Source organism: Mytilus californianus, unplaced genomic scaffold, assembly GCF_021869535.1.
Source record: "Mytilus californianus isolate M0D057914Y unplaced genomic scaffold, xbMytCali1.0.p SCAF_10, whole genome shotgun sequence".
In the NCBI taxonomy this organism is placed as follows: domain Eukaryota; kingdom Metazoa; phylum Mollusca; class Bivalvia; order Mytilida; family Mytilidae; genus Mytilus; species Mytilus californianus.
The window spans coordinates 43633330-43645580 of NW_026262582.1; the positions used below are offsets into that span (position 1 = coordinate 43633330).

The window sequence follows — 12251 nt, forward strand, 5'->3', positions numbered from 1 at the left end:
ATCAAAGGAGCTATCCTTTAACAAAACATTTATTCTACATTTGCAAAGAGAATTTAGCATAAAGCTTGTTTTGGGTATTCTGAATGAAAAATTTACAAGGGAATGTTTGGCTGCTAAAATGTTTTAATTAAGCAAATAAAATCACTAGCATTCTTTATTATCCATGGTATCTAAATTTGCTGCTGGTGTTCAAACGACTTTTTGTGATAAATTGTCCTTGCAATGACACCTGCGCACGCACATGGTCAACCTGTTTATTTTTTGTAGCGGAAACGTTACCAAGACACTTCATAAAGCACATACCATCTGCCTTTACAGTTAATTTTTATGTAAACTTTCTGCACTGATACCTCATTATTAGTTTAAAAGGCCAATTAGTAGAAAAATATGCAAACGTTTGGTACAAAAATACAATGAAATTAGATATTTTATTAACCTTTTGAGAATCTAATGCATTCTAGAAAACAGTTTATTTCCCAAAGCGTACACAAAAATGTTGTGATTGGCTAACAACGTCCTAAAAAAATTCAACCAATGTTGTGATTTATTTTTTATTTTAGGCGTAGAAGCCAGTAAATAAACTCATCATAGATACCAGGATTGAAATTTTGAATTTTCGCTAGACGCGCGTTTCGTCTACTAAAGACTCTTCAGTGACGCTCTAATAAGAAAAAGTTAAAAAGGCCAAATAAAGTACAAAGTTGAAGAGCATTGAGGACCAAAAAAGTTCTGCCAAATACAGCTAAGGTAATCAATTCCTGAGATAGAAAAGCCTTAGTATTTCAAAAATTCAAAGTTTTGTAAACAGGTAATTTATAATTATGACCATATCAATGATAATTCTTGTCAACACAGACGTGCTGACTACTGGGGTGGTGATACCCTCATGGAATAAAAACTCCTGCAGCTAAATTACACATGCGCTTTTAGTTCTTAAGAACAATAACGCTGTCAATTGTACTGCACCGGATGTGCATTTTAAAATTTAATGTATCTTAAGTGATGCTTGAGGTCAAAATATTTGACAATCCTTTACCTATTATTTAGTATTCGCTGAAGTGCTGATCAAACCAAAAAGGACCTAAAGTATGACAAAATTATGAATCTCTGCTAATAAAAACTACAACCATTTTTATTAACGCTGTTAACTTGGTGTATATTGATAAAGTTAGTAAATAATCGGAATGAATCGACATTCTGTAGTGTATTCAGGCATCATAAAGTATGTCTTTAAAATTAAAATGCCAACAATCAATCAACAGTTTACATACTAAAATGTCTCGCCCGCTTTACTGACCATTGATTTTATGTTGAAAGTTTTAAAGATAAAGGTTTTACTGCAAGTATCACATTAACCTGGGAACAGTATATCTAACAATATGTATGTTCCTGCAATAACTTAACATATTTAAAGATACCTAACTTTGAGGTCAAGGTCAGATAATCTGTAAAACAGACATGTACACGTAACAATTATTCTATACGCCAAACATAGTTGACCTATTAATTATTGTTATTTAAAAACAGACAAAAACGCAAAAACTTAAATTCGAACAATGAAACATGAAAATGAGGTAAAGGTCAATGTATACCTGCAGGACAGAGACATATACTAAAACATTCGTACGGGTTCCGCGGAACCCAATGTCTTGCCTACTTTTGCTGTTAATCGCAGGCTCAACAAAAATGAGGAAAAAAATTAACATAAACATTCCTCTCTATACTTTCTTTTGATTGTAAGTAGCTTCTGTCCAAGTTTGGTAAAAATCCAGGATAGTTTATGAATCTAATAAATGTTTTAAAAGCTTAAACTGCAGACCATATGTAATGTCAACTGGAAGAAAAACTAAGTCCATTTATAAGTAATATACAGAAAAAATGGAACAAAATTTTAACAAAATTTACTTCTAGATACTAGCGTTTAATCATAAACAAGCTTCTGTCCAAGTTTGGTACAAATCCAAGATAGTTTAAGAAAGTTATTAAAATTTAAAAACCTTTAACCACAGAATGAATGTAATGTTAACTGGCAGAAAAACTAAGTCTATTTATAAGTAAAATACGAAAAAAATGGATTTATCTTTTACAAAATTTACTTCTGGATACTATCTAATGATCATAAACAAGCTTCTGTCCAATTTTGTTAGAAATCCAGGATAGTTTAAGAAAGTTATTAAAATTTGAAAAACTTTAACCACAGAGTGAATATTTGTGGACGCCGCCGACGACGACAACGACGACGACGACGTCAACGACGGAATGTAGATTCGCTATGTCTCGCTTTTTCGACAAAAGTCGAAGGCTTGACAAAAAGCATTCCATATACCAAATATAATCGACCTCCTGCTTATAGTATTGAAAAACAGACCAAAACACAAAAAATCTTAACATTGACCGATGGACCATGAAAATAAGGTCAAGGTCAGATTATACCTGCCAGACAGACATATACATCTTACAATTATTCCATAGACCAAATATAGCTGACCTGTTGCTATCAGTATTTAAGAAAACAAACATAAACACAAAAACGTCAACATTAATCAAAGAACCATAAAACTGATGTCAAGGTCAGATGAAATCTGACAGAATGACATGTACTCTTTACAATCATTCTATAAACCACATATAGTTGACCTACTGTTTATATTTTCTGAGAAACGGGCCTAATCATGCAACTTTAACCTTGATCACTGATCCATGAAATGAGATCGGGGTATAGTGAACTATGACTGACAGACATGTAGATGTTACAAGGAACCCATACCAGTATACCAAATATAGTTATCCTATAACACATAAGTGAGAAATTTACATGACAAGAGACAAACTATAATTTTTTTTAAGAAGTCGCTGAACCATGAAAATGAGATCAAGGACAATGGAAATATGACAGAAGGAAAAATCGTAACGTAAGGTATCTGCATACATTGTATGCAGCTTAATTGTCTTCATCTTCTGAAATATAAAGTTTGATACGAAGTTTACCCCGCACCGCCGGATAGTAATATCCATGTCTCGCGTACTGCGAAATTCGTCGCATTTGTGGCCAGTAAAAGTATAATTTCCCTAGCTCAAAATCCTGGATCTGCCAATGAATATAAGAATGAACAATCTGGTCTTTTTTTACATTTTGCATAAACACTTCGAATTTGGGATGAAGAAGATGACATAATTACTAACATAAAAATCCTAACCTGCGTTTATTGGTGAGATCATTTTTAAGCACTGAGTCGATACCTCTGTTGGTGCATTATCAGTCGAGGGTTATCATCAGCTCAAAAGTCGGTATTTTGGAACTAACGTTATATATATTTAAAAAAAAAAACAAGAATGTACACGCTGAAATGTATCGCCTGCTTCACTGACCATTGAATTATGTTGACATTACTAAATATAAAGTTACTACAAGTATCATATAATCTTCACATGATTAAAGAAAATGAGGCCCAGCCAGAAATGCATGTCAACTTTTAAATTATTCAAAACACCAAATGTAGTTAACCGAATGCTTTAGTAGATATGAAACAGACCAAACTTTATATTGAGCAAAGAGCCATGAAAATAGGGTCACGGTCAGATGAACTCTGCCAGCCAGATATGTACACCTTACACTAATTCTATGCTTTACATGTAGTTGACTTATATCACATTCAGGGAAAAAAACTCAACCAAGAAAATGACCTATTGCTCATAGTTTAAGAAAAACAGACCAAACACAAAACTTAACTTTGAGCAATGAACCGTATAAATAAGGTAAAGGTCAAATAAAACCTGCCACACTGACATGAACATCGTAAGATATTTTTATACACCAAATATAGTTCAACTATTGCATGCAGTAATAGATATACACAATAAAACACAAAAACTTAACTTGTACCACTGAACCATCAAAATGAGGTCAATGTCAGATGACACATGCAAGTTGGACATGTACACCTTACAATCATTCCATACACCAAATATAGTAGACCTATTGCTTATAGTATCCGAGATATTGACTTGACCACAACTTTACCTTGTTCACTGATCCATGAAATCAGGTTGAGGTGAAGTGAAAACTGTCTGACAGACACAAGGACCTTGCAAGGTACACACATACCAAATATAGTTATCTTATTACTCATTATACTGAGAAAAATTGAGAATACTTAAAACCAAAACTTTTTTTAAGTAATTTCTGAACCATGAAAATGAGGTCAAGGACAATTGACATATAACAGACGGAAACTACATAACATAAGGCATCTATATACAAAGTATGAAGAATGATTCCACCCAGGTCTTCTACATGTACCTTCCGAAATATTAAGCTTTAAAGAAGTTTGTTCACGCCGCTGTTGCCGCCACTGCCAGGCCACTATCCATGTCACCTTTCTCGACAAAAAAAATTGTCCGTTTATAAACTAACATTTCAACAACCTCAGGCAAAGTTGATCTTAGATGAATGGGCCATTTTCTAAGTCCTTTTTGGTCATATAGCTCTTCAACTGGTACTTAAAATCAAAGGCAACAACATTGAAATCAATCAAAATCAGGGGTAAAATTGAGAGCAGCTCAAATTAACAAAATCACAAGAAAAGAATACCAGGAGTTAAGACTGTCACAATGTTCAGGCAGTTTTTATTTTTTTTGAAATAAAAAATTTCTAATTACTATAAATTGATTATTGATTAAGAGTATATATATGTCATTGACTTCCATCAGCTTCCTTTTCCACATCAATTTTATCATATAAATTTAATTGTTTTTATCTTATTATTTTATGTCTAATTGACATCATACAATATCTCCAAATTTTCATATAAAGTCTGGGAAAAACATAATTTCTTTGTTAGTATTGGCTTTTAGATAGCTTAATAACTGTGGTTACTCTTAGATTGGTATGTTATGCCTGTTTTAACATGTAAGTTACTGTTTGTTTTTCCTACCAATCTATTGAGTAAAAACATTTCCATGTGAGTTACAGATTGTTCTCATGTTCATTTGGTGCGTAAAATTCGTACTGTTCATGTTACAACACTGTCCAAGGTAAGGGAAGAATTGAGTGGTCTGATTCTGGCTGAGCCACATGCTTTATGTGCCAGTCCCAAGTCAGAAGCCTTGTAATTCAGAGTTTATTGTTGGCTCACTTCTGTCATATTATTTTTTTTTGTAAATTGTATTGCTATAATTTTTTTTTCCTTTTTGAATTATATAAGATTTTCATGTTTGGGATCTTTCATAGCTTACTCTACAGTATAGAGTTTTCTCATTGTTGAAGCCCTTGCACTGACTTATAATATTATTGCTTATATCTTTGTCATCTGAAATCTCCTTATTTTCACATAAACACAATATCATAAATAGTATAGTCAATTTTAACATCTTTAATTGACATTAACAAACAACCAATCGAACTACAAGTAGGCTTTTTTAAATTGATTTCAAAGTTGTTGTTTCTCTGAAACTTACACCATGACATTCATGGTTCAGATATCTACAAGTGCTATGGTGCAAGTTATTTTTCCTATTATTGCAGTTGAAACAAATGCTCAAAAAGTTTTCATTTAACAGATATTAGACATAAGAAGATGTGCAAATGAGAAAACTCTCCATCCAAGTCACAATTTGTTAAAGTAAACCATTTGACCGACAACTTGAGTTTCTTAAGCATATCAGTTTTAGATGGACAGCACTAATTTCAATGGTCTTATTAATTTTACACGAAATTGTTAAGGGAAGTTATTTCTGGATTGTATAGCTCTTTAATTTCTTTATCATCTGTCCTTTGAAAATATTCAAATTCATACAGGGCCTGTCGGTAAATGGGAGTCACACCCTTTACTAATCTTGAGTTTTGTTTAACCAGATATTGCCAACCGTTCTTTGTTTAACCAGATATTGCAAACTGTCCTTTGTTTAACCAGATATTGCCAACCGTTCTTTGTTTAATTAGATATTGCCAACTGGCCTTTGTTTAACCAGATATTGCCAAATGTTCTTTGTTTAACCAGATATTGCCAACTGTTCTTTGTTTAACCAGATATTGCCAACTGTCCTTTGTTTAACCAGATATTGCCAACCGTTCTTTGTTTAACCAGATATTGCCAACTGTTCTTTGTTTAACAAGATATTGCCAAATGTTCCTTGTTTAACCAGATATTGCCAACTGTTCTTTGTTTAAACAGATATTGCCAACTGTCCTTTGTTTAACTAGATATTGCCGACTGTTCTTTGTTTAGCCAGATATTGCCAACTGTTCTTTGTTTAACTACATATTGACAACTGTTCTTTGTTTAACCAGATATTGCTAACTGTTCTTTGTTTAACCAGATATTGCCAACTGTTCTTTGTTTAACCTGATATTGACAGTTTGTTACTGTCTGATGGAAAATGAAACTGAGATCAACTTCCTGCTATTTTTCAACAGTTTTAATATATGGGTCCTTCCTACTGATACAACAAGGAGAATACTGGATGAACCCCAATGTTAACAAAGGTCTTATTAGTTCCTCTCTATCTGCTGCCTTCAAGTAATTGTATGGTCTACTGTAATAAATAACTGGTTTATTTATGTAATGGTCTCTTGACTTCACTACCTCAAATTGTATCTTGTTGCATTGGAAATAAGAAAATGTTATCTGAAAAATAATAATAATTTATTATACTTAGCACTTGTGATGTTCCTTCTTATAAAATGAGACATATAATTAATGTCACTTTTGGCTAATTAGCAGACTCATTTCAGTTAATATACTTCATGGGAGAAAACCACCCCCCCACAAATCATTAATATAGAATAACCATACATTGTCTTGAAATATAAATTTTATTTGTACAAGGCTTAGAAACAGGTAGACAGTGAGGCTGTGCCGAGCATTTTTTACCTGATTGAGCCGAGTACAAATAAAATTTATATTTAGAGACAACGTATGCTTATACTTTATATACTGCAACTCTTATAACTGTTCAAAATAAAATATTATGGGTAAAAACCATAATTTTTTAATTGGAGCAGACAAACTAAAATTTCCACGAACCTGTATGTTTCATTGATATCATAAATAAAACTCTATGGAAATGCATTTTCAACCTCATAAACAAGGCGATATTTGGTCAGCTACCGTATATCACATATGAATATAAAGTCAATGCAATTGACTGTGCAAATAGCACAGCTGCAGTAAATACTACCATATTACAGTTAGAGCTGTATATGAATTATTTGTTAATTGGTTTTAGCTCAATGCTTTTGAAAAGATTTCTAAAAAAACAAAAGGCTTTCAAAAGCCTGAATCACTCACCTAAGGCAAAACATGCCATTTTGATTTTTTTTTCTTTATTACAATCAGTTTTGTTTGTTTTTTTGGTAAATCTAATTTTATGGAATTTTTGCAGGTCTTCTACTAATGATCACAGTAACCTGTTTGCAATATTAACCTATCAATTATAAAGTTTTTGAAATTTAAATAGTCATTATAAAAGCACTGTTCCTTTGCTTTTTGTATGTTTTTTAGTGTGCATTTACTGATTTTGTGTCATGGATGGATACCCCATATCCTTTGTTTCTCTATTATATGTTCATGGAAAATAACTGCAAGTTGTTAATTACCTTGTCATAGTTTGGTTTACTAGTGATTAAAAATCAATAGGATTATGTCGCAATAAATCCTTCTAGTGTGATAGTTTGGCCATGTTGACTTGATCTGATGGTGACTAACATCTTTGATAATTATATATAATGCAAAAACTGAAAAAAGATAAAAACTATCTTTCAAGGACAATAATTCCTCTATATGTGACTTCTGACACTGAGAGAATTGATGTAAAGGTAAGGAACTACTTTAAGCGGTCAATTGACAATTTTAGTTGACTTATTTGAAGATCTTATTTTGCTGAACACTTTTGCTTCTTACAATTTCTCTTTATCAGTTAACAATTCTGCAAAATAAGCAAAAAATAAGTAAAACTAGTTTCTCGAGAGCAATTGACTATTCATCCATGTTAACTTATTTGTAGATCATGTTTTGTCGAACATTTTTACTATCAAAAGATTCTCTCTATCAACTTTAGTTAACTAAATAAAATAGACAAAAAGGGTTAACATAATCATTCAAAGGCAAAAATTTCTATAAGGGGACTTTTGAATATTACAGCCAAGTTGAATTAATTGTAGATTGAGATATAAGTCTAAAGCTGCATGTTTACCTAATGTTCTATTTTTAGCCATGGCGCCAATTTTCTTTGATGGACAAGAATGAAAAACACAAATTTTATACTTGATACTCTATAGATCATTCAGCCCAAGTTTGGTTGAAATTAGTCTGGTAGTTGCAGAGGAGAATATCTTTTTCACCAGATGACAGATGCTACAGAAAGCGAAATCTTCAAATATCAACGAATGAAGAAAGTGCATGGGCCCTTTTCGGCCTATAAAAATGAAGTATTAGAAATCAAGCTGAGGTGATTTAAGCTCCAATAAATGAAAAATGTGTCTAAGGACACAAATGCACCAGCTAAAGCTTGCATTTTTCCAAGTTAGAAAGGAGCAGAACTCTAGAACAGTTAATAAATCACTGTCAAAATTTGAAGTCTGTCTGCATGTTGTGGTTCTTAACATTGTTTATGATTTTCATAAAATTTGGACAAGAAAAAAACTTAAGTTAGAGTGCAGAAACTGATAATTTGCAATTTTCCAAGTTAAAAAGTGGCATAACTCTAGAATGGAAAATAACTCACTGACCAAATTCAAACTCTGTCTATGTGTTGTGGTTTTTTAGCATTGAGTATAAGTTTCATAAAATTTGAATGAGTCAAACTTAAGAAAGAGTGCGTAATCAAATAAACTTGAAATTTTCTAAGTTATAAGGGGGCATACTTCTAGATGAGAAAAAACTTAAGTTGGAGTGTTGAAACTAAAACAGGGCTTAACTCTAGAAATAGTAAGTGACTCACTGCCCAAATTCATAGTCTGTCTGCGAGTTTGGGTTATCAGCATTATGTATGAGTTTCATACAATTTGGATGAAGAAAATTTAACTTCAAGTGCAAAATTGATAATGGGATGAATGAAAGGACAGACAGATGGAAGGATGGAAGGAAGGTCAAGGTTAACACTAATGCCCCTTCTAGCTACGGAGGTGGCAAAAAAAATGTTATATCTATGCAAAGCTTAAACTGTATATATATAAAAATCATGAATATTTAAGTTGAACGATTGCATAATTCTGAACTTCTACTGAATTGACAAAATGTGTTTATTTCTAAACAAACATTACATATCATCAGTAGAAAATATTGACCTTATGTAAGTATCACACACATTTTTACATGTGATGTTCATATACAAAAATGCCATTGCAAATTATTTTGATGGTACTTGCATGAGCTCTGTATTTTTGGGTCCAAAAACTATGATATGTATCCATAAGCTAAATAATACTAAGTGAATAAACATTGATAAAATAATCAAAGGTCCTAGTTCTGCCTAATACAGTGTATAACAATTACAATGCTTACATGTGTCTTCTGAACAATAATTCCTAGAAGACCATTATGCTCAGACAGTGGGAGCTGAACCAAGAGTTCCCCGCCGTGCTGTTCTTGTAACGCTTCATCTAGATGCTGTATAACTTTCTCTTCTTCTTTTCTTCTTATTCTCTTTCTGTTATTACCCTGTTCTACAGGAAATAATTCTTCTCTTCTTGTAAAATCTTTTGTAACCTGTAAATACAGTGAAAGTTTACCTTAACCTGTATATACAAGTACAGTGAAATCTGACCTTTACCTGTAAGTACAGAGAAAACTGACCTTAACCTATAAATACAGTGAAACTTGACCTTAAACTGTAAATGCAGTGAAATCTGACCTTAACCTGTAAATACAGTGAAACCTGACCTTAACCTGTAAATACAATGAAACCTGACCTTAACCTGTAAATACAGAGAAATTTGACCTTAACCTATAAATACAGTGAAACTTGACTTTAAACTGTAAATGCAGTGAAATCTGACCTTTACCTGTAAGTACAGAGAAAACTGACCTTAACCTGTAAATACAGTGAAATCTGACCTTTACCTGTAAGTACAGAGAAAACTGACCTTAACCTGTAAATATGGTGAAATCTGACCTAACCTGTAAATACAGAGAAAACTGACCTTAACCTGTAAATACAGAGAAAACTGACCTAACCTGTAAATACAATGAAACCTGACCTGAACCTGTAAATACAGAGAAATTTGACCTTAACCTGTAATAACAATGAAACCTGACCTTAACCTGTAAATACAGAGAAATTTGACCTTAACCTGTAAATACAGTTAAATCTGATCAGACCAAGCTATGAACAGGTATCTTTGAGATTGCCTCTCATTGGATATTACTCTATTTGTATCCAGTGACCTCCCCAGGCCGTTTTAGCGTCGTGTTACCGCAACGCTATAATTTTTTCTGTGAAGTTGAACCTATAATAATTTCCCCAACGCTATAAATATTTTGAGGATGCTATTTTTCTTGTCTCTACATTGACGCAAAATCGATGTCCTAATTTGTGAACTTTTATCTTATTACCGCTTGTGATCATAAAAATTATATCACCTTTAATTGTAATCCCTTCAAGTCGGACAAAAGAGGCAATTAAGAGTGATTAAATAGGTGTTTATTGCCCTTTGGCTGATACCTGTTTGGATACAAATACCCCAAGCTGACACTTATGACATGACTAATAACACGTGGCCCAATTGCAAATTTGGACATCGAGAAAATGAAATCAGAAAATCATAAACATAAACAATTCGAAATCTACGTTTGCATCATCATGGCAAAAACGTCTTCTAAGAGAAGAAAAAAACTACACGGGGAACCTCGATGTTGACAAAATGGCTTACCAAGCAAAGTTGTACAATTACGAAATTTTTTTCCATGTCGATTAAACAGCAATTTTTCATTTATAAGTAAAGATATACCGGTATTCAAAGATATAAACGATTTATTTCTTTAGAAAAAAGGTGAAAGCACTGACTTTACAGATTGGTCGTGTGTTATTTCAAACTAACAACTATTAAAGACTGAAGTATTTTCTTTCCATTCCGGTACTTGTTACTCGAGAGCGCTCGTTAAACATTTTGATTTACGGCAACATAAGTTTTAAACTTCATTAGAAAATAAATAGTTAAAGTTTCATCTATTTATTACATTAAAATCGTGATATTCATTCCAATTCGCTTGTCAAACATTGTTTATTTTCGTTAATTTTTCTTCGACCGCCATTGAAATATTTGTCAAACTACGGATCGGATGCGGGATCCATCGGAAGCGGACCAGCTATGACCAAAATTCGCATTTATTCGATAATAACTACAGACGCACAAATGGCACAGCTGCCAGAATAATAATGATCCCAAAAGGGAAAACTACACATTCAGCACGCATTTACAGACTATTTGTTAGATCTCCTTGCTAAATGTATTAATTTCTATGTAAATGCATTGTTTCAATTTACTGATTAAAGTAGCTTAACTTTGTTAAAAACATATATCTTTTTGATAAGAAACAAATGGGACTAATCCATTGAGTCCCAGGAAACAATGAATTTCATAAACATGATAAACAGTAATCAGTGTTCCCGCCTGCCCTAAATAGAAGGGCGGCCTGCCCTTGGTGCCCTTACCCCCGCCCTTCTGCCCTCCAAAGCAAAAGAATGCACCCCTCTGCCTTTTCAAAAAATAAAATTTCCCAATTTCATGCCTATCGGCGTTTCCGGTAAAATTGTTAGCTGATTGTGTAACACTAATTAACTGACAATGGGATTAAGTTAAATACCTAATGCCTTTGGCAGTTTTATCACCTCTGTTAATGATTGTTTACTGCTAATTAGTGGATTTAAGATAATTGAACAAATACTAGACATTTAATACAGAATGAAAATGTCCACATGTTATCCATTTGTAATGTTTATGTACAGCATGCACACCTGAAAAACTTTATTTCAGTAGGCATATCATAAAAATAAAATCCAAAAAAATTTAAAGGCATACATAGTTTTGACTAAATTGGTAAAAACAAAGTTTTGTTTCATAACCATGAGTATGAAATTTAAAGAAGAATCAAAGAAATTTGTAATTTGAACATAACAAGATTGCACCACTTCCTGTTTTACTTCTTTTATTTATAATCCTCCTTACATAGAAGCACTTAACAAATGCTTTTATTTTTAACAATTATGGAGAAAAAAGTAACTGTTTATACCTTCTGCAATATATGCAATGT

At 32.5% G+C, this 12251-nt stretch overlaps 3 protein-coding genes across 6 annotated transcripts in view; 2 read left to right on the plus strand and 1 right to left on the minus strand.

The window, feature by feature from the left end:
- LOC127718192 (uncharacterized) overlaps positions 1–12251 on the plus strand; it is a 147374-nt gene that overhangs the window by 10944 nt on the left and 124179 nt on the right. The gene's annotated exons all lie outside the window — the stretch shown is intronic.
- Positions 1–12251, plus strand: part of LOC127718189 (uncharacterized) — a 170431-nt gene that overhangs the window by 6073 nt on the left and 152107 nt on the right. The window lies entirely within an intron of this gene.
- The window catches only part of LOC127718196 (uncharacterized), a 182901-nt gene continuing 176007 nt past the window's right edge, over positions 5358–12251 (minus strand). For 3 of the 4 annotated variants that reach the window (XM_052224166.1, XM_052224165.1, XM_052224171.1), the window contains exons 4-5: positions 9504–9707; positions 5358–6626 (exon numbers count right to left, since the gene is read on the minus strand). In XM_052224166.1, the coding sequence (XP_052080126.1) occupies positions 6402–6626; positions 9504–9707 (429 nt within the window). In that variant the 3' untranslated portion in view covers positions 5358–6401. Of the gene's footprint in view, positions 6627–7597; positions 7736–9503; positions 9708–12251 lie in introns of all 4 variants that reach the window. The other variant, XR_007989626.1, reaches the window with a different exon arrangement.